At 37.5% G+C, this 24483-nt stretch overlaps 5 protein-coding genes and 1 long non-coding RNA gene across 9 annotated transcripts; 4 read left to right on the top strand and 2 right to left on the bottom strand.

The window, feature by feature from the left end:
• Window positions 1-123: 123 nt before the first annotated feature.
• LOC111467783 (probable protein phosphatase 2C 76) lies at window positions 124-4044 on the top strand. Of its 2 annotated transcripts, none has more exons than XM_023112854.1 (9): window positions 124-288; window positions 951-1219; window positions 1415-1542; window positions 1897-1995; window positions 2221-2379; window positions 2595-2681; window positions 3055-3146; window positions 3466-3540; window positions 3623-4044. In XM_023112854.1, exons 2-9 carry the CDS (start codon window positions 963-965, stop codon window positions 3785-3787), a joined length of 1062 nt encoding a protein of 353 aa, XP_022968622.1. In that variant the 5' UTR covers window positions 124-288; window positions 951-962; the 3' UTR covers window positions 3788-4044. The 2 variants fall into 2 exon arrangements, with proteins under 2 accessions (XP_022968622.1, XP_022968623.1); XM_023112855.1 differs by lacking the exon at window positions 124-288 and adding an exon at window positions 301-587.
• A 341-nt stretch (window positions 4045-4385) lies between these two features.
• Window positions 4386-5263, top strand: LOC111467785. Its single transcript, XR_002714602.1, has 2 exons — window positions 4386-4679; window positions 4978-5263. It is a non-coding gene; the product is annotated as an uncharacterized LOC111467785 (long non-coding RNA).
• A 2846-nt stretch (window positions 5264-8109) lies between these two features.
• LOC111467559 (abscisic acid receptor PYL8-like) lies at window positions 8110-10946 on the top strand. The gene is made up of 3 exons (XM_023112511.1): window positions 8110-8545; window positions 9496-9711; window positions 10304-10946. Exons 1-3 carry the CDS (start codon window positions 8420-8422, stop codon window positions 10514-10516), a joined length of 555 nt encoding a protein of 184 aa, XP_022968279.1. The 5' UTR covers window positions 8110-8419; the 3' UTR covers window positions 10517-10946.
• A 1759-nt stretch (window positions 10947-12705) lies between these two features.
• On the bottom strand, window positions 12706-16902 carry LOC111467558 (RNA polymerase sigma factor sigE, chloroplastic/mitochondrial-like). 3 transcript variants are annotated; one of them, XM_023112510.1, is made up of 6 exons: window positions 16691-16902; window positions 15489-16179; window positions 15246-15392; window positions 14834-15070; window positions 13974-14237; window positions 12706-13177 (listed from the first exon to the last, which is right to left on the bottom strand). In XM_023112510.1, the coding sequence occupies exons 2-6, from the start codon at window positions 16167-16169 to the stop codon at window positions 12980-12982; spliced, it is 1527 nt and encodes a 508-aa protein (XP_022968278.1). In that variant the 5' UTR covers window positions 16170-16179; window positions 16691-16902; the 3' UTR covers window positions 12706-12979. The 3 variants fall into 3 exon arrangements, with proteins under 3 accessions (XP_022968278.1, XP_022968277.1, XP_022968276.1); XM_023112509.1 differs by having other exon boundaries at window positions 15489-16214; window positions 16691-16901; XM_023112508.1 differs by having other exon boundaries at window positions 15489-16221; window positions 16691-16900.
• Window positions 16903-17972: 1070 nt separating this feature from the next.
• Window positions 17973-19320, top strand: LOC111467643 (probable WRKY transcription factor 53). The gene is made up of 3 exons (XM_023112611.1): window positions 17973-18348; window positions 18431-18559; window positions 18681-19320. The coding sequence occupies exons 1-3, from the start codon at window positions 18053-18055 to the stop codon at window positions 19318-19320; spliced, it is 1065 nt and encodes a 354-aa protein (XP_022968379.1). The 5' UTR covers window positions 17973-18052.
• Window positions 19321-20214: 894 nt separating this feature from the next.
• LOC111467517 (transcription factor SPEECHLESS-like) lies at window positions 20215-22089 on the bottom strand. The gene is made up of 3 exons (XM_023112444.1): window positions 21638-22089; window positions 20949-21548; window positions 20215-20492 (listed from the first exon to the last, which is right to left on the bottom strand). The coding sequence occupies exons 1-3, from the start codon at window positions 22025-22027 to the stop codon at window positions 20427-20429; spliced, it is 1056 nt and encodes a 351-aa protein (XP_022968212.1). The 5' UTR covers window positions 22028-22089; the 3' UTR covers window positions 20215-20426.
• Between the last annotated feature and the right edge of the window lie 2394 nt (window positions 22090-24483).

Here is a 24483-nt window from a genome sequence, read left to right as displayed (position 1 = left end):
GCAAGTAAGAAAAGGAAGGAAGGAGAAGGTTTGAAAACCATTCAATTATTGGAGTAAAAAGGAGTTGGACAATGAAAGAAAAGAGATATCCATGAAAATAATAGAAAAAAACAGGGGAGGCGGAAAAGAGCATTAGGGGCGCGCACCTGGCTACTCTTCGGTGCCAATGCTTCGAAAAGCCACCACCTTCTCTCTCCTTCCCCATATATCTCCCTCTTTCTTGTTTATCCCATTTTTGTTTCCTTGAAGCACCCTATTCTGCCTCGATTCTTCCATTTTCTACCCCGAGTAAGTATATTCATCCCATCTCCTGTTTTCCACCCCAATTTCTCAGATGGGATCATCGTTTTCATCTTCCCCCATCTACTTTTCCCCTCACACCTCTTGATCTAGCCTCAAACGTTTCTATTTTCCCCAGAATTTCCCCTTTTTCTCTACATAATTTGTATCGATTTTGTCTGAGACTGACTTTTTTATATCGTGTTTATTTGGATTGACAACCCCCCCAATCATTTTCTGAATGTTTTTGATGTTTTGATGCCTAAATAGCTCGTGTGAATTGAGGGTGGTGGATGAATAGAACGGATGTAATCATTTTTCCCTGACCCATTTCGTTTTTATTGAGTTCCATGGACTTAGTTTTTGGTAGGCGTTATTTGGGATCGATCATGCCGGAGGGGAATGTTTTATGGTACCATTGCGTTTGTGATTGGAGACCATTAGAGTCAGAGTCTTGTTTTTTTTTTTTAAAAAAAGAAATTGTTTTTTCCCATTTCCTCAGAGTTCGCTATCATTCTGATATCAAGAATCTGCAAGAGAACTTGAGATTTTGAATGTTTAATTCTTTACAATGCTAGGATTTAGTTTGCTGGCATCTGTTCTTTGTTATTGGTTTTGAATCTTTGATCAGGTTGGTATCTTTTGATAATTGTAGTGATGTGATTGTGCAGTTGCTGGATTAGATGGTATGCAGCTACAATATCAGGAATGTGATTTCTTGGGCTGGACATGTAGGAATAATCAACCGAAGGGTTCAAATCAACAATATCTGGAGGAGCTTGCCTTCAAATCTTGGATTTGTTCACACCTGGAAGCGTGAATATAGAACAAGTCTCATGATGATGGTCGATACGGGTGCATCAGAAAATCGCAGGCCGGTTGTTGATAAGCATCCAGAGAAAAATGAAGATGGTGGCTATGCCAGTGGAGGGTGGAAAAGGTCTGAATGGATTCATTTGAATGAACCTTACGTCTTTTTATTTGAAGTTATGTTGCTGAATGGTTATTCTATTCTTATTAAGATGTCCAGAAGACAATGCTTTGATCTGGTTATTGAAATTTGCACCTAGCCTATCAAACAGCCTATTCCAGTGAGATATGTGCTTAAATTTTTATGTTTTTGTTTGATCTGCAGTGACGATGGGAAACTTAGTTGGGGGTATTCAAGTATCAGGGGGAAGAGGGCAACCATGGAAGATTTCTTCGATATTAAAATGTCGAAGGTTGATGGTCAAACGGTTTGCCTTTTTGGGATCTTTGATGGTTAGACTCTCCCACCATTGTTACAGTGGCATGATGTAGGTGTTAGATTTAGTTAATTTTAACCTTTCCAATTTCTTGGTGATATATTGTTCGGATGTAGGTGTTAAGTTTCACTTAGTGATTGAAGATTAGAAAGTTTGAGATTTCAGATTCTTGCAAACTACTCTAAGTTTAGACTTCATAGATCCAAGACATGTTTCGTAATCAATTTTGGCGCTTGAGTTGAATCAATACGAGAGATTAGTATTTTTATTGCATCATTGATGTTGAGCAATTAAATTATAGATGCTACCATAGATATCTGACATATATTATACATTGTACAAATAATTAGTCCTTTTAATGTGGTTTCAGGCCATGGTGGATCTCGTGCCGCAGAGTTTTTGAAGGACCATCTCTTCGAGAATCTGATGAAGCACCCGAAGTTTTTGATGGATACCAAAGTAGCTATCAGTGTGTTCATTTCCCTTATGCACCATTCATTTGTATATAAAGATATATTGATTAGGTTTATATGATGATTGTATTTTAGCTTCCCACAGGTGTAAGAACACGGGATCTTTAAGTTTCATGTTCTTTGTTTACGTTGCACTGTTTTCTACTGAAAAAAAAATATATGACATTAGATTCCTTGTTATTTTGTACTCGGCTTCAAAAGTTTCTTCTGTCACTTCCCAGGTGAAACATATCAACGGACCGATGCTGAATTTTTAAGTTTGGAAAAAGAAACTTTAAGGGACGATGGCTCCACTGCTTCAACAGCTTTGCTAGTTGGCAATCATCTCTATGTTGCCAACGTTGGTGATTCGCGTGCTATAATATCAAAAGGGGGTGAAGGTATTATTTGCTTACTTTTTCTTGTTTTCTTACCCTTTTGTTTTAATGTAAGGTAGAAAGTCTAGACTCTTGACCATGATAGTTTATGGTAAAAGCTAATGATAAAGATGATCAAAGTTGAACAAATCATAATGATTACAATATAACTACAACCTTTATTTCATATGCTTATTTTCATATGGGAACTTGAAACTTATCTTCATCCTGCTCGGCAGCAATCCCTCTTTCTGAGGACCACAAACCAAATAGAACTGACGAGCGGCGGAGAATTGAAAAGGCCGGGGGTGTTGTCATGTGGGCTGGTAAGATTTTCCTAATGGTTTTGCTAATGATGTTAAGAACTGCAATCCCTGTTGGCTAACTTATGTATATAGGCAAAGTTCCACCATCTTATTTAAACTCCTTATGGAAAGCTAGAGTACCAAAGGCTAAAATATGCGAACCAACAGAGGTCCTGTTCGTATTAACAACTATAGAAGTAAAATGATTTCAGGGAAGTTGGAATGCTTTCCTTGATAATTATCTATTGGTTGCCTGAGTATTATTACTGTTCACAGCAATTTATATTTCTCAAGTTGTAGTTTCTTCTGACCATCTTCTAGAAAAAATATAATGCCTTTAGCTACTGTATTTGAAGGTTATCTGCTATAATTCTTGTTCATTTTCTGTTGTCAGGCACTTGGAGGGTAGGAGGTGTGTTAGCAATGTCCCGCGCTTTCGGCAACAAGATGTTGAAGCAGTTTGTTGTTGCAGATCCTGATATTCAGGTGTCGTTTTCGACACCCGGTTGTTCAAACATTTTAGTTCCGAAACTTAATCATGTTTGTTAGTTATTTGCAGGGGAGCCCAAATAACTGTTTAGTTTCACTTTATGATTGCTAGCGTTAGACTAATAATGGATCTGTGGAAGAAGAAAGTCTTTGATGAATGAAATTTATATTAATGGTTTATAACTTTTTATGATCTTTGAAGGTTTTATGAGAATTTATTGTTTCAAATGCTCATCAGTGGGATTCTTTTCTAGTTTTATGTTTTGTTTGGTAAAGCTTGTCATGGTTTACTAAAACTGCCCACCATACTCACCAGGATCTTGAAGTAGACAAGGACGTCGAGTTGCTTATTCTCGCAAGCGATGGTCTTTGGGATGTGGTTCGCAACGAGGTATGCTCGCTTCATAATCCCACATATCCAAGATGCTCTAGATGGCGTGATCTGCACATATCAACTTACATTCACTATGCAGGATGCAGTACTAGTTGCAGGGAAGGAAGAAGAACCCGAGGCAGCTGCTCGGAAGCTAACCGAAGCAGCATTTACCCGTGGTAGCGCTGACAATATAACATGCATTGTGGTGAAGTTTCATCATGATAATGCAGGTCCTGCTGCCGAAACTCGAGAAATCGACTAAGCATTTTGTATTGCTCAGTGTAGATTCTTTTTCTAGAGAGAGAAGAAAAGAAAACTTGGATATGGCCTGCTAATTCTGCACCTGCAGCAAATGGGTGTGCAAAAAGGGCTAGCTTTGATTTGTTAATTCATTGGTGTTATGTTATTTGTTTTTCCCAATCTTGTTTAACTGTTTATTCCTCGTATTTGTTTGCTGTCTGTCTGTAAACTGAGGCAGAACAAATGAATCTAGTTTTAAACAACTCTTTTTCTCCTCTCCTTTTGGTTTTAAGATAATAATCTTTGTTGTTTATGCTTCACTTACGACGCTTACTCTCGTCGCCCTCGTGTAAGCCAATCAATTAAAACTTGGGTCACCGGTAGCACAAACAACACATGATTTAGTCTCGACCACCAATCTTGAAAAACAATTTTAGAATATGGGGTTAGAAAAAACCTTAAAAAATGTATTCGAAAGCAATACTGTAAGTAATGTAAAAGAGTTTGAAATGGATCAATTGAACAAACATGACCGGAGCTTTAAAAATGACTTTAAAATTAGCTATTATTGTTCTTGTTTTCACTTAATATTTTCTTGATTTTTCAGAAAAATATGGGCTTTGTGCCGTAAGGTCCATTTAAAATTTTGCCAGTGAGCCAGCCCTATTTAACCTGGGGGCTAGCGATGGATCTCCATGTTCATAGCAAATCTACGCGCCAATTGTAACGATTCTCATCAAGAGAAAAAAATAAAATAAAACCCATCTCCATAAATTTTTCTCATCAACCAAGCAAACAATTGGATGATCAGGGATAAAAGCTACCGCTCAATCGATCATCACTTCTCATTTTTGGACAAAGGAGTTTGTGGATCTTTCACAGCAACACTCTGCAGAGAAGCGACATATTGCGAGGTAATTGATAAGAGACGAATCGACTTTGTTTCTGATGCAAGTAATCCATTTAATTGGTCGATAGGTTGAAAAGTATTGGGAATGGGTTTTGGAAAATGAAGCAGAGATGAAAATGGTCTTGAATTGTGTGTGTGTGTGTGTGTGTGTGTGTGTGATAGAGGAGGAAGGGAAGGGATGAGATTTTGGCGGGTGCGTTTCTAATTTACGTACTTCTTCCGAATGAATAGTCGGAGTAATCTATTTCTTTGCGTGAACAGAATATTCTATTTTTCGTATGATTTGGCCTACTCTTTGACAGGATATGAGCCCATAGCAAATATGAAAATCAAAGGGTAAAAGGACAAAAACCAAAAGAAAGAAGAGAATAGTATCCTTTAGCCAGCCCCCTTTATGCTGTTGATTGGGTATCTATCATTTTTTAGACCAAGGGATAAACCATTTTTTTTAAGAAAAGATGCTTTGTGTGAGGAAATGTAGATGAATTGTTCTGTTATTTGCCATGGAAAATGATCGTTTTCTTTATTTTGCTTGATTTTTAATCCAATAAAGTGATATTTTGGTGGCTGAAAAGCAAGTTTAAACAATGATAGATATTGGTGGAATCCCTGGTTCTGCATAAAGCTGTTCTGATGGTTTAGATTCTTTCTGTGGGTTTTTCTTTACATATAAAACGTTATTATTCCTTTCTGCATAAACTCTTTGTAGATAACTGAATGTAGCTTGCAAGTGTCTTCTACCTCAGAAGAGAACCTTTTATGTTTCTGTAATTATTTTCCGTTTGGCAGAAAAATTGTGAGATCTACGACATTTTTCTTTTTAAACTCCTAGGATTGGAGCTTTCTTTTGACGAGACTTTTCTAACAAATTGAAAAACGTCAGTTCCTTTCAGGGTATTTTAGTTTATTGGAAGAAGTATTTTGGGAACTCCATGGTTATTCGATTCCGTCTTAGCGAATAGAAAGGGGTTCCTTTCGGTCTTAAAACTTGTGCTTGGATGGCCCATCTCCCTTATTTTCTACTCATGTTCTGATTTCAAAAGATGAAAGACCTTTGGAGGTTTCCACTTGCTCTGCACTTTGGTTGATACAGATATTTTTCTTATGAGAAAAAATTTCATTGGTAGTATGTTTATGAAGAACAATGGAGTGATGTCATCTCTGATGGAGCTAGGTGATTCGGTTGGTTTTGTTTATGAAAAAGAAAAAAGAAAAAAACCTTGCCAACGATATATTACTATATTCTTTCAGTTCACCGATCAACTTGAGCCACTTTAAATAAATAAAGTCTTCTAAGTGTTAGGAATCCTTGATCTCCACAATGATATGATATTATCCACTTTGAGCATAAGCTCTCATGGCTTTGCTTTTGGTTTCTCCAAAAAAATCTCATACCAATGCAGATGTATTCCTTACTTATGAACTCATGATCATTCCTTAAATTAGCCAACGTGGGACTCCCTCCCAACAATCCTCAACACTGAGTTTGAAGTTTATTATACTCCTCCTGTACTTCAGCTTGTGATTTATTGTTGTATGCTAGAACACTTTTTGGAATGAAACAAATGTTCATGGAATATGTGATTGCATTCGATAATCATATTAGGGTCTGTGATGTTTTCATGTTAGTGGACATGGCAGCGGGGATGATAGTTTAGAAAAATTGTGATTCTTTACTTAAAGCCCGTTTAAAGCTGCATCCAATTGCTTTGGAAGCAACTTCTGTGTTGTTAAAATCAATAAACATTCCTTTTGTAGAAGATTCTCATCAGCTGATTTTTGAAGCAATCGTGAAACTAAAATAATTGATTGCTTTTATTTTGAGAATCTAATTTGAGACTCAGAGCAGAACAGATTGGGCAGATGTTTTTGGGAAAAACAGGTACGAACTTTGGAATTGACTTGTTTTGTAGCTTGTTGGAAGGTATTTTGTTTGAGTAGGCTATACAGTTGTCATACAGAGATAGGAAGAAGGTACTTCGCTCCACACACAACACGGGTTCTCTGTAACTCTAGGAACTTGGGAATCTCACAACTTAGTTTCTGAACACAAGAACATGGGTTAAGCTTTTTAGATAGATGAGTAGGCTTTTACTCAAATTGGTGAGAAATGCTTCCACTCATTTCTTATGAGAATGATATTCGCCTGCCTCTTTTCTGCATTCAAGGAGATGGGAGATATTTCAAATTAACTTTAGAAAATGGTTCCACTATTTTTGTTCCAAACCCATCTATAAACCTCGAGTTAGGTTTGTTTCCACATGTAAATAAGTATAGCATGGTAATTGATGCCCGACTCACTAAACTACACTATGCTCGTAGATATATAAAGGAGGGTTAACCCGTTCGGGGGCTTATTGATACTTCACTCATGGGTGTTGTGGGAAGTTTTGAGTTTTTGGAGTAGACAGCTTGTTGTTGGTCCCTAGAAAGGGTTCAGAAGGGGGTATTGGCTAGAATGATGAGAAGGTTTTAAAAGGACCAATGAAAGAGTTTGGGTTAGGAACACAATGATGCATGGAGTTGAGAAATGGGGGAAAGAGTACAGAACTGAGGGAGGGTGGTTGGAATTGGGTATTATTTAGGGTTAGGGGTCAAAAAAACTCGGCTGTGGAATTGCTTAGGTAGTTTCTTTTGGCACTCGGTTCCTTCCAAGAAGCCCAACTTTCAGCGGAAGCCTACCATTATCACTCCTCCAAATTCCAAACTCACGTCTTCTTCTTCCTTCCTTCTTTTCTTTTCTTTTCTTTTCTTTCACTGATGGCATGCAAGTTCTCAAGCATCAAGTATGCCGTTGAAATGCTACTTAACCAAGACATTTGACTCATCGGTCTACAAAATTCATTTCTTCCGAGTCCAAATACATTATTAAAAATATTAGCTTAAATGAACAAAATTTTAAAATTATTTTATTGGGTTTAATTGGATTTTTTTATTTATTTATTTTAGTTTATAGGAGTAAATTAGAGAACTTAAGAACCAAATCAAAAAAATATATGTGGAAAACCTTCCATGTACAAAATATCAAAGGCAAAACCAACCAACCAACCAACTATTTATTAAGGATCCTCTTGTTAAAAAAGGCTAAAACTTGAAACAAAATGATCTCAAAGATCATATTTGAAAATGGCAACTCAATGAACAGCAATAAATAAATAAATAAATGACGTAACTTTGATTTTTATTGAATTATTAGCTTTGTCACATTTAATTTAATTCTGTTTATATAATATAGTTTTTGAAAATCCATTAACCTTTTTTTTTTATGCTAAGCTTTGTTTAATTAGAAGTAAATTTAGGGGTTTCTCTTAATGTGGATAAAAGGAAAAATAAAGAAATAAAGAAATAATTGGGGAGAAGAACAATAAATTATCACAAGATTTTATGGCTCTCATCTTATAATAATAAATATTTCAACCTTCTGCGGTTTGGTTTTATTGTATGTTTTAAGGGATGAGATGAGATGAGATGAGATGAGAGGATGATAGAGAAACTTGAGGTTATTTCTTGTCTGCTTCCCTATGCACCCGGCAACTCAATCACCACACTTTTCCCCGTCGTTTTCTCATCTCCGGTCATCTGGCCTCCGCCTCAATTCCGATCCACCCTCCGCTTTCTAACCTCAGATGACACGGACGGACTGCCATTTCGACTCTGTTCCCGATTCTTAACCATGAGCCCTCTTTAGGTTTGAGCTTCTCTTGGTTTCTGCCTCTTTGATCTAGCTCAGCTTAGTTTTTAAAAATGAGTGGTAGCGGTGGATTCAGCAGCTTGGAGAGGGAGTGCATTCGGAGGCATCACAGCCACGAGCCTGCTGAGAATCAGTGCAGCTCCGTGCTCATCAAGCGCATCAAAGCTCCTGTTCCCCTTGTATTATTTCTTTCATTTATCTCTCTCTCTTTTCATATGGTTGTTTCATATGTGAAATTTATGTTCCTTGGGTATGGGTTTTACATGAGCCACATACGTTTTTTCTCTCTCTCATTCTTTGACGTCCATCTTTGTAAATTCTGAAGAGGATAATCCTTGGTGGATCGGACTTTAACTCTTTGTTCGGTGTTTTCAGCCTCAAAATTTGGGCCCTTCAATTTTTTTAGTGCGTTTTCTTTGTCGCAGCGTTTACCAGAGATCTATGGGGTATTTCCATTGGCTTGTTGTTTCGTGTATGAAATATAATAATCAATTCTGTTTAATGCTTATCTCTGTTTCTGCAGAGTACTACACAATAATTGTAAGCATTTAGTTTATTGTTTAGTCTTGTTAAATCACTAAACCCCAAAAAAGAATTGATCTCTTGGGTTAAGAAAAATCTTACCTTTTCAATATATATTCAACACTTTCCTCCCTTCACTTCCTAAATTGTTGCCCATCTCTTTTATCAAAACCTGGCAACCATAGATCTATGTCTTGTTAACTTGTTTTTGTAGTCTGTAGTTGGGTTGTTTGGTCAACTATGTTGCGAAAATTATATTCATACATATATACACAGTCCCAAGTATTCTGCCAATCTTTCTTTGGATATTGGCACTAACTTGGAAGGCTTAGTGGATTATTTACATTTTTCACTTCATTGGACATTAGTACGCATATAAGGTCTCTGGAAATGTGTATGTCAAGGTGAATGACAAGCTTATAATACTCATAATTTAAAAATATGAAATGAAACTTGGAGAAAATCAAAATTTATCGACATGGAAATCAATTTTCTACTACTATAGAACTGCACTATCATATTTTTCGAAATGTGGTTATTTTGAGAGTTCTATAACGTGCATCTGATTTATTTTGCCACATCCACGTTCTAACTTAGTTCTCATCAGGTTTGGTCTTTGGTGAGAAGATTTGACCAGCCCCAAAAATACAAGCCATTTATAAGCAGGTGTGTAGTGCAGGGGAATCTTGAGATCGGAAGTCTCAGAGAAGTTGATGTCAAGTCTGGGCTCCCTGCCACCACAAGCACCGAAAGGTTGGAACTTCTTGATGATGATAAACATATTCTTAGCGTCAGGATAGTTGGTGGTGATCACAGGCTTAGGGTAAGTTTCTCTTTTTCCATTGCCTGATTGTATTTACTTAGATATGGGGTATTGCCACACAAATACTTATTCTCAATTTTAAATTGTTTTCACACATTAGTCGCATTCACAAGTTGCGTTGTCTACCAAATCTTATATAGTTTATAGTTCTAAAAACTCTTCTGGGTGTGGTTAAATTCTGGGGGAATTCTAGAGCGCCTCACAGAGAATAATTTGGTTAACTGATGGATGGATCAAGCTTGGGTAATTGCATGTGTTCTTAACTTCTCCAATTCAATTCTTTGCACATCCTTGATGTATCACTTTACCGGCTTAGGCTATTTTTAATTCAAATCAGACGGACAATCCATTTTCAGGATTGGGGAGGGCATATTCAAGTAGGAATTTGAACATTTGCAGCTACAATGGGAAGGCCTCTCTTATTGAAACTAATCATCACCCTTTGTTTCTCTTGAGATTTCTCGGTAGGACAGGATAGAAGTTGTCTAATGAGATAGGGCACGGTCAAACGTTTATTCGAAGAATACCTTCTGCTGATTATTGGTCCCTATGATGCATAATCCAACCAACTTTCTTCTTCCTTTTCTTTCAGAACTACTCTTCAATAATTTCCCTCCATTCAGAGATCATAGATGGAAGGCCAGGGACTCTTGTGGTTGAGTCATTTGTGGTGGACACTCCTGAAGGAAACACAAAGGATGAGACTTGCTTCGTTGTAGAGACTTTAATCAAATGCAATCTCAAATCTCTTGCTGATGTCTCAGAACGGCTTGCTATTCAGGATTGGACTGAGCCTATGGTTTAAGCGAACTTTAAAGATTGATATGAATGGAGAATGGTGGGGGCAAGATTTGCTGTGATAGTACGCACCAAGACTGGCAGTAGTACTACTCTCATATACACATTTCACACTTGTTCCCTTTGCTGGTTAATTGTCTTTGAATTATAGGCTGCTGTCTTCCGTGGCTGAAGCACCTCATGTCTTTATAAAGGAATTCAACACCCATTCATGAATAAGACGTATAGAAGTTATTCTTCTCTAGTGTCCAGGATTTTGGTTAGGCAGTGTAGGATTTATGGTTGTACACACGAAGAGGCATTATGAGTACACTCGTTAATTATTTTGGTTACTAGTTTCAGACAGTCAAACTGGGACAAACCATATTTGGATTTTAAGTATTGTCTGTTTGTTGGTGGAAATTCTATTTTTCACGTAATGTTGGCCGAGCTTATCACCATGTCCATGTTTGTTAGCTAATCGAGCATCATTTAAGTAACAATCAAGTTGATGGTCGATTTAGAATCGTCTGGTTTATCATCTAAAGTAGACTTATGTTGGGATTATAATTGCCTTGTGAATAAAGTGAGGTGCTGTCATGTCCTTAATTTTTGTAAGAGGCCAAGCTCATTGTTAAAAAATATTATCTACTTTTACCCGTTATGTATTCACAGTTTTAAAACAGGGAGAGGTTTCCACACCCTGATAAGGAATATTTTATTCTTTTCTTCAACCAATGTGGGATCTCGCAATCTACCTCTTAGGGACCGACATCCTCGTTGGACCCCCCTTGGGGGCTAGTATCCTCGTTGGCACACCGCCCAGTGTCTGGCTCTGATATCATTTTTAACAGTTCAAGCCCACCACTAACAAATATTGTTTGTTTTGGCCTGTTTTGTATTGTCATCAACCTCACGGTTTTAAAATGCGTCTATTAGGGAGAGGTTTCCACACTCTTATAAAGAATACTTCGTCTCTTCTCCAATCGACGTGAAATCTCACAATCAACTCCATTGGGGAGCCTAGCGTCCTCGCTGGCACATTGCTCGGTGTCTAATTTTGATACCATTTGTAACAGCCCAAGCCCACCGTTAACAGATATTGTCTGTTTTGAATCATTACGTATCGTTGTTAGCCTCACGATTTTTTAACGTGTTTATGCGAGGAAGAGGTTTCTATTACAAGGAATGCTTCGTTCTCCTCTCGAACCAATGTGAGATCTCACAATTTCTCTCCTATATCCGACCATATAAAACTACTACGTAACTTCCTCCAATAATTTCTCTTCATTAAATCAGTCACCACTCCAATGCTAAGGTGAACCATTCATGATAGTTTTCTCTTCTATATGAAGTAAATTTGATCATAATGGTTTGACTTTCACAATTTCCAATCAATGTGTTAGGTCATAGTGAATTTAATATTTTTAATGGTTTTGACTATTACTTTAATTTATGAGACATAGAGCATATAGGTTTGACCATAAATCTAATTCATGGGATGTTACAGAAAGTATTAACCTATTCCATGAAAATGAACTTAGTTTTAAGTCTATTCCTGAACATCCAAATCCTAGTTCTGATACTTAACTACCAATGTCTTTAATCAAATTAGAAACCGCTGAATTCTTAGGGGAAAGAAATGAAATCCCCATTAGGAAAGGCAAGAAAATTCCAAATAGGAACTGTATTGGTAACTTAGAGATGAAAGCCATAAATTTGGTTCGAGAGAGAAAGAAAAGGAACAAGATGAAGATGTGCAGATGGAGACAACACTCAAAGTTGTGGCTTTGGAGCAAAAAGGCAGTGAAAGTGAGCAAAAAAGTGAGACTTGAAGTAAAGATGAACATGGATTTTTGCTGTTTGAAAAATTATTCAATATGATTACTTTTAGTCATTTCATCTATATGAGTATAGTTCAACGGATTAAATCATTCTTTTCTTACCCAAATGTTAGATATTTGAATTTTCACCGCTGCATATATCTACCATTGTATCATTTCTCTAACATATTGTTTTTGAAACCGTGCAGATAATATCATTATTTAACTTCACATCTAAATGAAACCACATGAATGTATATTGTGTTTATAATATTTTAGTGCATCTATGAAGCGTCTAGACAGAAAAAGTTGTGTCCATTTTCCGTCTGATACTGATAGCTAAAGGAGTTTCTTTCTTCCTATGAATCCTTTTTGCAGAAAAAAACTTGAAAAACAGTCAAAAGGGTGTAATTTATAAACAGTATAAGATATTTTTATCACATATATGTATACAAAGGTACAACCATTCCTGTCTTTTAATTGCTATTCTTCACCTATCGAACTCCCTTGTGCCTACAAGTAGCAGATCTGCCAATTCAATGTACTGCAAAATATGAATCATAGTTACAAATATATGGTACAAATCTCTTGCTCCTTGAGATGTTTTGGCCATAAGAAATTATGCAGAAAACAAGATCATTGATACAAAGCATGAGGTCCTCATCGATTCAGATTAAATGCCGACGAAGGTAATCCACTCTTGCAGGATGTTTGAGCTTCATCAGAGCTTTAACTTCGTGCTTCCGCACCATCTCTCTTGAAATATTTAGATTTCCTGCTATCTCACCTAATGTTCGGTTTCCTTTCCCATCAAGACCGTATCTTTGTCTGATCACCAAGCTCTCCTTTGGCTTAAGAGAATCAAGCTGGAAGACAGTTCTAGGATCAGGTCATCAAGAATTATAAATATCAGCAGAATACGGCATTTCTAAGCATCCCATCAAATGATGCAGCTGAAAGGACAGCTACTATCCACTGATATGAAGAACCATTTGAGTTCAAAGTAATCCCAAGTCAGGAATGCCTACGAAATCTACCAAAAGGAAAGTCCATGCAAGTCTAACAGTCTAATAGCCCGAGCCCGAAGCTAGCAGATATTGTCCTCTTCGTGATTTCCCTTTAAGGGCTTCCCCTCAAGATTTTAAAACGCGTATGTTAGAGACAGGTATCAGAGCCAGGCACCGAATGGTGTGCCAGCGAGGACGTTGGGCCCCCAAGGGGGGTGGATTGTAAGATCCCACATTGGTTGGAGAGGGGAACGAAGCATTCCTTATAAGGGTGTGGAAACCTTTCTATAGTACAAGCGTTTTAAAACCTTGAGGGGAAACCCAAAAGAGAAAGCCCAAAGAGGACAATATCTGCTAAGGGTGGCCTTGGTTGTTACAAATAGACTACTTTTACGTTGATTTTGGACAAATAAGTGTAGTGCGGAGCAAATGAGTTGCATCTAAAACAAGCAAAGCAGTGTGTGCCATACTGCTAAGATGCCTTCAACCAAGCATTCGTGATGAGAAGACATTTTACCAAATGTATTCACAAGTTAAATCATGGAAGCAAAGATGATATATATCTCCGGCTATGTTCAAAAGCCAAGCAAAGAAGATTAACGTAGTGGTTTGGAGGGGAAAGGGACATGCTGCAAGATTTGAACGGAGACATTACCACATCGTCAAGAGCAAGCCTCAGAAGAGCTGGTTGCCGCTGGTTGTCACCTCCAGTACCTTCTACATCAGTGATCGCATTGATAAACTCTTCTGATGTAGTCGAGTGCCTAGAATGGAGAGAGTAAACTGGTTTTATAGCCCTCATTACTTCTAGGTACCTCTCAGGCGAGATGCCAACTTTTGCAATAATCTCTTCCTCTGTTGGTAATCTATGATGCTCACATGATAACTCAAGTTTAGCTCTTTGAATATCAACTCTTACCTGCACTAAGTAAAGGTCCAATCTCAATAATCCATGCCATCATGTGCACCAAGTATCGTTTAGACGATGTTTTAGATTCAAAACATAACAAAGTGAACAGATTCTATTCAACTGTTTAATTGATGTGAATATGAATCTCTCAAAAACTCTTGCAGTCTACCTCAAATGGTCGCTAGATGATTTATGGCTTGCTTCCTTGAGTATCCAGCTACTCTAGCGTGTTTTTTTTTTTTCTATTTCAGTTTGTTCAAATGCAGAGCTTCTAAACTTAGAGTGGTAAACTTGCTTCTTTGAATTACAACTAGATGGAAAGAGAACCTTCCTTCCCCTTTAGACAGTGGTTAGAATCTTAGAGATGTCAAGATCATGCTCGCAATATGAAACTTTAGGTTTCCTTCAAAGACTACATATTCCCTTATTCTATTGCTCTTTGTATCTTCTCTGTTTAGGGTGACAACTTCTTTGGTTGTTCAGCATACAGCAACAACAGTATGATGTGATGAAGAAAAGCATAATGATGATTAATGAACGCAAGCAATCCAATTCCATTACAGAAAATGAAGGAATGAAAAAGCCAAAGTGGATTAAGAACCAACCGAGTCGAGTCCAAATGAGACACGTGTGAAGCTTGAGAGAGTCATCGACCGAATAATAGCATGTCTTATCCAAAATAAAGCATAAGTTGATAGCCGGAATCTCCTCTTTGGCTCAAAGCGGTCGATTGCTGTAATGAGTCCCTTGACACCTGCTTGACAAAGGTCTTGAAATTTTGGGCCACTTGCAAAATCTTCAAAGTATTTGTTGATCACAAACAGTACAAGGCGGAGATTATGCTGCAACAGATGTAAAATCTGACCATTAGTTCCACCCTTTTCACATTTAACAGTACTCTTATGACATAAGTCCATTACAACTTGGTCACATTCTTGTATGCCATTAGATTTCTGACGTGTTATCACAGAATCCTGAAGCAATAATGCTTTAATTGTGGAAGGAAGCCACTCTTACCTTGATGAGATTGTTTCTGGCAGCACGACCAACCTCCAGTTGCCTCCTCACTTGAATTACATTCATATTTGTTGCATCGACCAATTCTCCTTCAGTTGGTTCTCTTCCCAACTCTTTCTGCAGCTCTTCTTGTACTTGGATAAGTTCCTAAGAGAGGAAAACGTTATTTGGCAGTGAACACGAATGATAATTTTCAAAGTTTCATTCAAATTTGTTTACAACATCAGAATTCCTAAGCCTCACCTTCATTGGTTGAACCAACTTGAACAAACGGGTATGCTCTGATGAACTAAGAACAGGAGGAATCTTCATTTTTTTCCAGTCCAAACTTACCATATCAGTTGACACGGGGTAGTTTCTAACAAGATCATCAGTTTCATCAGCTTCACTTACGGTATCTTTTTGTTTCCTTAATGAAGGAGCTGCTTTTCCCTCCTTGTTACTTTTCAATGCTATCCTCTTGTCTAGATCTAGTCGCTTAATCCTCCTAGTATGGTTCCTGACTATGCCATCACTTGGTCTCTTGTCTGGTTTTTTCCTCCTTTGCTGGCGTCTTTTCGGTCTGCCATCTTCACATTCCAGATCGGTATCCTCTGTCACAGAGCTAAGCTTGAATATGTTTTCAAGTTTAGCAGCAGCCTCATAGTAATCCACATCCAAAGTGCAGGGAGTAGCTTCATCAATAAAGACAGCTTTAACTCTCTTCAAAGATTTGCTTGTTTTTCCTGATCTTTTCTGGTTTCTGTTATTACTCTCCACAGGCAGGATCACTTGCTCGTGAGGTGAGACCAGAGTAGTGTCAGTGTGCTTATCCACTTTAAAAGCGACAATCGATGGTCTTTTCGACGAATTGTGATTGGAGAATATTGCGCCCAGCCGAAGAGGAGATCGTGCTGCAGAGCTTGAAACAGTCACAACTCCCATTCCAAGTAGCCTTCAGAACAGCAAAAGAAATCAATATAGAAGCTCCTGCAACCCGCAAATAAATGGTAAATGTATCTCTTATCCCTCTAATCCTGTACTTCAAGAATGCATTGGCCAAAAATCTTCTTTCTCCCTCATGGGCAATTCATCAAACAAGTGTTTAGCATAAATCTTAGAAGCATCCCTCTCGGTGCATTCACCTATAGAAATAGCTACCATTTTTCAAGTTTAGGACATGGCTCAAAACATTTTCCTCACAAGTAACTTCAAGAAGGTAGAATTACAAAGCTTGAAACTTCACTTGTTTATTCATGTGGGTTTGTTGTGGGGGATCCTAAACTGAAAGACAATGATAAAAAAACACACAAAAGTTCAACCATTTGCACCTAAAAGCGCACTTTTTTGAAGGAGTTTCCCGATTTTCCCACAAAGAACAAGATTCTTCAACGTTTCCCAGTAAAATAATCAGAAGATTCAACTAATACGAACAGAAAAAGAAATCCAAGTTGAGAAACACAAACCTTTAAAGACCAAGGTAAAGCACAATTTTGTTTTCCTTCAATATTTCCTTTGGGGCTCCCAGAATCAGAGGGAACAAGCTTAAAATGACAGTCTACTAAATACATGAATTTTTGTGTCCACAAAACAATCTCACTTTTTAGTCGACAGAAATGGACTGTGATGACAGGGTCTTGTGATCAATCAACGGTGAAGAAAGCAGCAAGGTAGGGAAAGAAAAGTGGACTAGAATTGCCAGGGTGACGTGGCGGTGTTGGAGTAGAGGGTGAATAATATGAGAGGTTACGTGGCAGCTGAGGAGTGGAGGAGAAGATATTTTTGGGAAAGTTAATGGATGATGTAAGTGAAAGACGTGTGGTTCTAATTGGCTTTGGAGTTTTAACCCAACTTTTGCATTGGTTTCGAGCTCTACACGTTGCTTAAAACCCCAACCATTCAATTATTTTTCTAACTTAATAACTATTTAATTTTTTCAAACTGTATTTGTTTTCTTATTACTTTTACCCAATAAATTCGTTTATAAATAAATAATATTCAAACTTTTGGAAAAACCAAAATCAAGACAAAAACTATCGGGGCTTATATTCAAATTGGATAATATCATGAGTGTGGAGGTTTTGTTGTTTCTATCATGTGGAGTCATGCATTTATTTTAACTTAGTCATGTATTGTGAGCTTCAAATGTGTATTCATAGTGACTAAAGTGTGGAGCAAATGATGTACTTTGTTCGAGGGCTCCACCTTAAAATTGGACAATTTGTTTCTATCATCAAATAAATGGTGTACTTTGTTTGTTTGAGGGCTCTGCACGTTGACAATTTGTTTCTAAGTCTCCTTTGTAAGTTTAATTTTCAGAAGTGGAATTGGTCAAAATTGGATTTAATCTCTCAAACCAATTTTTAGGGAATGTATCTACAACCGAAGACTCAGTCTCCTTTTGAAGAAAACTACTCATGTAAGTCAAACTATCTCCCCTTCGATTCCATTGGCTTCAAAAAGATTCTCAAACTTGTTTTTTAAATTGCCCTCCATCTTCTTCCTCCTCCTTCATCAGACCTTCGCAATTCACACTTCCTTTGCCCATTCATTCCTAACTTTTGTTTCCTTTGATCACCCAAAAGTTGTGCAAATTCAAGTGTAAAAACGCCTTTTTGCCTACTTTTTCTCAGACCCCACTTCAAGTCTTTGCTTCTTTACACCATTCTTTGGTTTGTTAGCTTCCTTTGAAGCAAGCATCCTGTTTGGTTTAAAGCTACATTATGTGTATATTTAAGGTAGAGTTCTGTTAGTTTTTTGTGTATTTTCTGGCTGCCTTGCCTTCTATTCTTCATCAAATTTCAGAACTTTGATTACCACTTTTGGAAATGGAGAACTTGGGGGAATGGGAGCGGAAGAATCTTCAAAATGAGCTGCTTAAAGGGAAGGAGTTTGCGAGGCAACTCCAAGTTCATCTCAATGTGAGACCTTCAACTTCATCCATGGCTGCTGCTTCTTCTTCTTCATATGACGGTGGAGAATTATTGGTTCAGAAGATTTTATCTTCATATGAGAAGGCGCTGTCATTGCTCTCTTCAACTAAATCTCCTTCCTCTCTTAACGCAAATCCAAGGAGTGAAGACTCTGACCATATTGCCCAAACAAATGCTGCTTCTCGTAAAAGGTAACTGATTTGAACAAAGAAAAAACACTTCTTATCAGAACTATTGTTAAATTTTTTGAGACAGTTATGCATATAATTGTAGGAACATTCTTCCAACTTGGACACTGAAATTCCAAGTTACTCCAGGAATGGCCCTTGAAGGCTCTCTTGATGATGGCTTTTCTTGGAGAAAATACGGTCAAAAAGGGATTTTTGGTGCCAAGCATCCCAGGTATAACTTTTGATTGAGGGTCGATGGTATATTTACCGTTTGTTAACCAGTTGAGCTATGCTCAAGTTGACGATAATCATGTTATTGGTTTGAAGCAACTATGTGCATTGTTCATATGCAGAGGCTATTACCGATGCACACATAGGAACCTCCAAGGTTGTGTTGCAACCAAACAAGTTCAACGTTCCGACGACGATCCGACTATCTTCAAAATCACGTATCGAGGAAACCATACTTGCAGCCAAGTGGCTAACCTTGGTACTACACCTGCAGCACCAGAGTTTCAGCAACAAAACCGTAGAATTGATCAAAATTTGGTGCAAAGCCAACAAACATCACCTGATGCTCTCTTGAACTCATGGGCATCCTTAAGAATCATAACGGAAAACCTTGACACAGTTCATGAACCAATATTGTTCCCACCGTTTAGCTACGATCCCACATCAAGTTACAAGGCTGCAGACCGCATCGAGTCAACATCAACCGATGACGTGAACATTACAGAGTTTTCGCCTATGTTTTTGTCCCCAACAAGGTGTGGTTCTGGGGTGAGATATTTCTCTGGGTCCTCAAGTGAGATGAGTGAAGGATTTATTGGGAATCAGAAGTTAGAGTTGCAGCCAAAGAAATCGGAGCTACCTGAGATATTTTCATCACCAACTTCAGGTGTAAACTCTCAAACTCTTGGCTTAGACTTCCCATCTGGTGAGCTTGAAATGGAGCCAAGTTTCACTTTTGACAACACAACTTTCTTCTCCTAAATCTCCTTAGTTTTGGAACTTCACTTTTTTTTTTCCTTTTTTTTTAGAGAAAAAAGTTTTCATAATTTCATTTATAGTATTGTTTACATACATAACAAAGTTAGTGATTCTTCCCAATCTTTAAAGATATGTAAGTTTGAATTTGTAGAGTGCTTACAATATACACACTATGATTGTATCTCTACCACCCCTTCGAGCCCAATGTTCTCGTTGGCATGCCGCCTGGTGTCTGGTTTTAGTACTAATTGTAACACCTCAAGTCCAAGGCTAGCAAATATTGTCATCTTTGGGCTTTCCCTTTCAGACTTCCCCTCAAGGTTTTTAAATACGTCGGTTAATGAGATGTTTTCACACCCTTATAGAGAATGTTTTGTTCTCATCTCCAATTGATGTGAGATCTCACAGTCCACTTTATTTCAAGGCCTAGCATCCTCGTTGGCACTCGTTCCCTTCTCTAATTGATGTGAGATATCACAATCCACTTGTCTTCAAGATCCATTGTTCTCACTGGCACTCGAGCTTCTCTCCAATCGATGTGGGATTCTACCATCTGACTCCTTAATATCACTTCTTTCCCTTTTAATTAATTAATAATTTATTATATAAGTTTTATTAATATTTAAGTTCAATATTACTATAATATTTAGGGTAACTATAAGGTAGACATTGACCCACATAATTCTCTAAAGGGAGATGGGAATACTTATTTCACTTCATATTCATATTACTACTTATATGCACACTTTCTTGTACGATTAAGATGACTTAATCATTATTATCGTATATATATTTTTCAAATTATAAATATGTGGTCGGGACAAAACATGTTAGAACAAGTAAATAAGTATACTAAAATAGCAACTAAAATATAGGAATGATGAAGAGTTTTATAACTTGAAAAAAGAATCTACAAAAAGAGAGTTACATTAATTGGTTAATGGGTAGTGATAACAATCCCTCCCCCACTTCCTCCTTTATCTCTGCTCCGTACTCTTTGTTTCTTCTGTAGAGAGAGAAAGTAGAGAGAGAGAGAGAGAAAGTAGAGAGAGAGAGAGAGAGAGAGAGAGAGAGAGAAACTCCATGCAAGCAATTAAATAACCCTTCAATTAGCAGAATGTTTGCTGAATTTGGTGAGCCAGTTCCTCTGCACTAAGTTGGCATTCAATTCCAATCTATAAATTAAAGAACCAAAAAAAACCCATATTACAATCATCATAGCTATCAAAACTAAAGATCATCATGGAAGATAGCTACAAAAAACAAGAAAAAAGATCCAAATTTGGGCGTAAATTTGAGGGCTTTCTCCTCTGAAAACATGCAAAAGAGCTACCATTTCATCTCTGAAATTCGAGCCATTTTTGTCCATGCATGGAAGCCATCTGTGAGCCTAAACAAACCTTGAACAAGCCAAGAAATGGAGTGCTTTGGTGCTTGTGCTAAAAGTTTTGATACACAAAAGCAAATATAACACATATAAGGGAAAAAAGACTTTTACTTTTGAGATACCCAGATGAAATTTTTGACTTCAATCAACTTAAAATCAATAAGAACAAAGAATTACTTAATGGGTTATGAAGTTAAGGAAGAAAGCTTGAAACTTTATTGGTGTTGTTGTTGTTTGTGTATACCTTAATTGTGAAAGAGTTAATCATGGTTTGATCAATTGTGGTGATCTTGACATGGAGAATTTCAAGGGAGAGGTGCTCAAGTGCAGAAATGATCTTCACAGCTTGCCCAGGAATTGGAGGAGAAACTGTCTTCAAAACCACATTTGGACCTGTGAACTTCACCTCAACTTCAGCTATGGCGGATTTTGAATTGGCCACAAGATCATTGTTGGCATTGTTAGCATTGTCAATGGAGGAATATGTGGTTGAAGATGAATTACAAGGGGATGGCTCTAATGAGTTGTTGTTGTTGTTGTTGTTAGCCATATTGGTGGTGCAGCCGCTGCTTGCGGTGGCGGTGGGAGGTTGTTGCAACCTTGGAGGCTTGGTGTAAGGGCTAGTGGGTTGTGGAGTTCTTGGGCTAATTGGCAAGTTAAGGCGAGGACTTAGTGGTGGTTTTCTTGGACTCATTTGTAAATTAGGCCTTGGACTTGAAACTACCATAGGGCTCAACCCTTCACTATAAACTTTCCTTTGCCTCTTGGCCTCCAATGATTGAAGAACTTGTTGCAACTCCTTGATGTATTCCACCACCCCTCCAATTATTGAAGCTTGATCTCCCTAAAATCCCAACGTCACAATCAACAACAATTCACAAAACCCTTATGAAAAAAGAGAAAAAATTTGAACACATTTTTAATATTGCTTACTTTTTTGACATAGAAGCAAGGCATGAGGGTCCTCAAGATGGACAAATGCTCGTTCATTTGCTTCCTACGGTTGCGCTCCACCGTAATGTGGGAAATTCTTTGAGTTCCATCAGGGTTTGCTTCCTCCAAGGGAGAAGCCTTTGCCGTAGTCGTCGTCATCTTCAATCGCTTTGTTTTCGGCGAAGCCTCGAGCTCAGTCTCGGAGAAGACCAAGCTTGTGGTCTCTTCACCGTCTTTGGTAGGTTCGATATCGTCCTCGATCATAGTGAACTCGGCAACACTCTCCAAACTCTCAAAGATACTGAAGAGGTCATCTCCTTGGAGATGGGGAGTTGTATTATCGACAAATTCTTGATTTGGTTGGCAAAATTGAGCTAAACTAGCAACCATGGTGGTGTATGTTTGTGTTCCCTTGAGCCAAAGAAACACAAAGTTTGGATTTTTGTTGTTGAAAAAGTGGCGGAAAAGAAGAGGCAAAGAAAAGGACACAAATAGAGAAGAAAATGGAGGAAAATATATATATTGTAAAGACCAAGAAAGGATGGCTAAGCCTATGAGGAAGTTAATAAGAGGAGGGAGAGTATGAAAGGGACTAAAGTGTCACCATCAACACCATTTTCTGCATTATTACCTCTCTTCAAATACTCACCGTTGGATGTGTGAGGATCAGACGGCCAGCAGGGACAAAGCCCTTGAAATATGAAGAACAAGAAGAACATCAAAAAAGGGTTCTTATAAACATGGAATATTCCAAGTGGTTTGGGTTTAGATTCTTTTGACAAATTTGGTCCTTACATTATCTGTTCTTGGAAACGATGGCTTGGCTTTCACGTCCCCTCTTCCCAAACCTGAACTCTTCTTGTACCATTATACTACACAAGATACACAGATTGGACACCATTTGTGGTATAATAATTTCATCATCATCAACCTAATCATTATGAGTTCATTAATAATAACATGTTAAAGGTGAGAACTTTATGTTTTGCTCATCTTATACTTGATTATACACAAAACCCACTTCTATTTTTTTCCAATTTAAAACATGAAATATCAAAGATGGAGTTGAGCAAAATTAGACAATGGTAGCTTTTATTCAACTCAAATTTAATTACTCTCTATATCTCTTAAACGTGGCTAGAGTTTGGATTCTAAATGGTATGTATATTCACTTACACCATGATCAAGAATATGATCAATTTAGGGCTTAATAAAGAGTTTATGGCCAAGAATATGCAACAAGAAAAAGGCCAAAAATAATGAGAAATTTTGTCCACATCCAGCCGATATTGTCCAGTTTGAACAGTATTATCGCAACTTCACAATTTAAAAACGCGTCTTTTAGGGAAAGTTTTTCACACCATTACGAGAAATGTTTCGGTCCCATCTTTAACCGATGTATATACCACGTCTAGGTTGTTTTCACTTTTCAAGATGCCTTTTTTTCTCCTACTTTTTGTCTTCTTTCTGCCATTTTCTGATCTTCCTTCCATAATTATCAATGGATCCATTGTCAAAAAACACCAATACTTAATGGATACACATTTACTTCTCAATCATCACAACAACTATATAACTAAACCTCAAATCATCTTAACATGTTTAAGTAATAGTATTGTCAACTTAGACATAATTTAACTCGTTATAGTATCGAAAATGTTAGATATTTGAATCTCCATTATCACATGTTCCCGAGAGGAGGGAGAAGGATGTATGTATTAGAGAGGAGGCACGGAGATGGCGTGCCTGTGCGCACATTGAAAGAGGTTCAGAAATTGATGACACATTACAATAAAGAAGAAAGCGACTTAAGTAATATGGTATTCAATATTTGTAACAAAACTAACACAACTTGCAGGTTTTCAATTTCCCCACTCCCCTTTGTTTTCAGCATCCATCAATTTCCTCATTTACCATCCTCACCAACCCTCTTTCTCTCCTCTCTCTCTTCACATAATCCAATTTAACAACAAAAATTAAGGCAAACTTTGAGCCCTAACCCATGTGTTAATCAAAATTACAAACTTGTAAGAACGATAACGAAGAACAATCGATGATAAAAACAGATGTTCGTTCATTAATATCGATACGTAGCATACTCACAGCATCTGTATGATAGACTTTATAAAGGCATAATAAATATAGAGAAAGAGAAGCAACAAAGCTAACAACTTTGTACATATATGAACATAACAAGCTACATTAAGATTGGATGTGGAATGTGAGACAAAATTTAAAAACAACTTTTTTTTTTCAATAAATATAAATCCAAGTTGTAATAATTATAACATATTAAATTGCATGGCCCAATTGGTCCTTCCCTTTCTCTCTCTAGAAACTTCATTCATTTCCCAATCTGAATCCCTCATTCAATACACACCCACGAAATGTATGAGCTTTACATTACTCGCCCACCATTAATTAGAACCCTTCTTCCTCTTTCCTTCCTTCTTCTTCCTCTACAAAACCTAGTTTCGAGACGATTTTATACCGTTAGAGGTAAGAGAGAATTTAAAATCAGTATTATGAACCTACAACGACTAGAAATCGAACCTGTCAAACTTAAACTTATATTCAACGGTTATTTTGTAAGGTGTTTGAGTTAGTTTCGTGATTCTAGGGTTTGGAGAGAACTCGGAGAACCTCGGGAATTGTGTGTGTGTGGCCGTGATCGGACAGGTGTCAGACGTGGAGCTGGGTCCTACAATGTTGATTGCATATTAGATTTGGATGTCCCATATGGGATGACTTGTCTCCATTCATGTCCTTTAACCGTTGGAAGGCTGCAGTACTTCCCTCCTTCCTAATTCAATTCGACATCTATATATCATTCACTTACAAACCCT

This window comes from Cucurbita maxima, unplaced genomic scaffold (assembly GCF_002738345.1).
Source record: "Cucurbita maxima cultivar Rimu unplaced genomic scaffold, Cmax_1.0 Cma_Scf00034, whole genome shotgun sequence".
NCBI lineage: Eukaryota > Viridiplantae > Streptophyta > Magnoliopsida > Cucurbitales > Cucurbitaceae > Cucurbita > Cucurbita maxima.
Note: the sequence above shows the minus strand (reverse complement) of the source record. Positions and strands in the feature narration are given on the sequence as shown.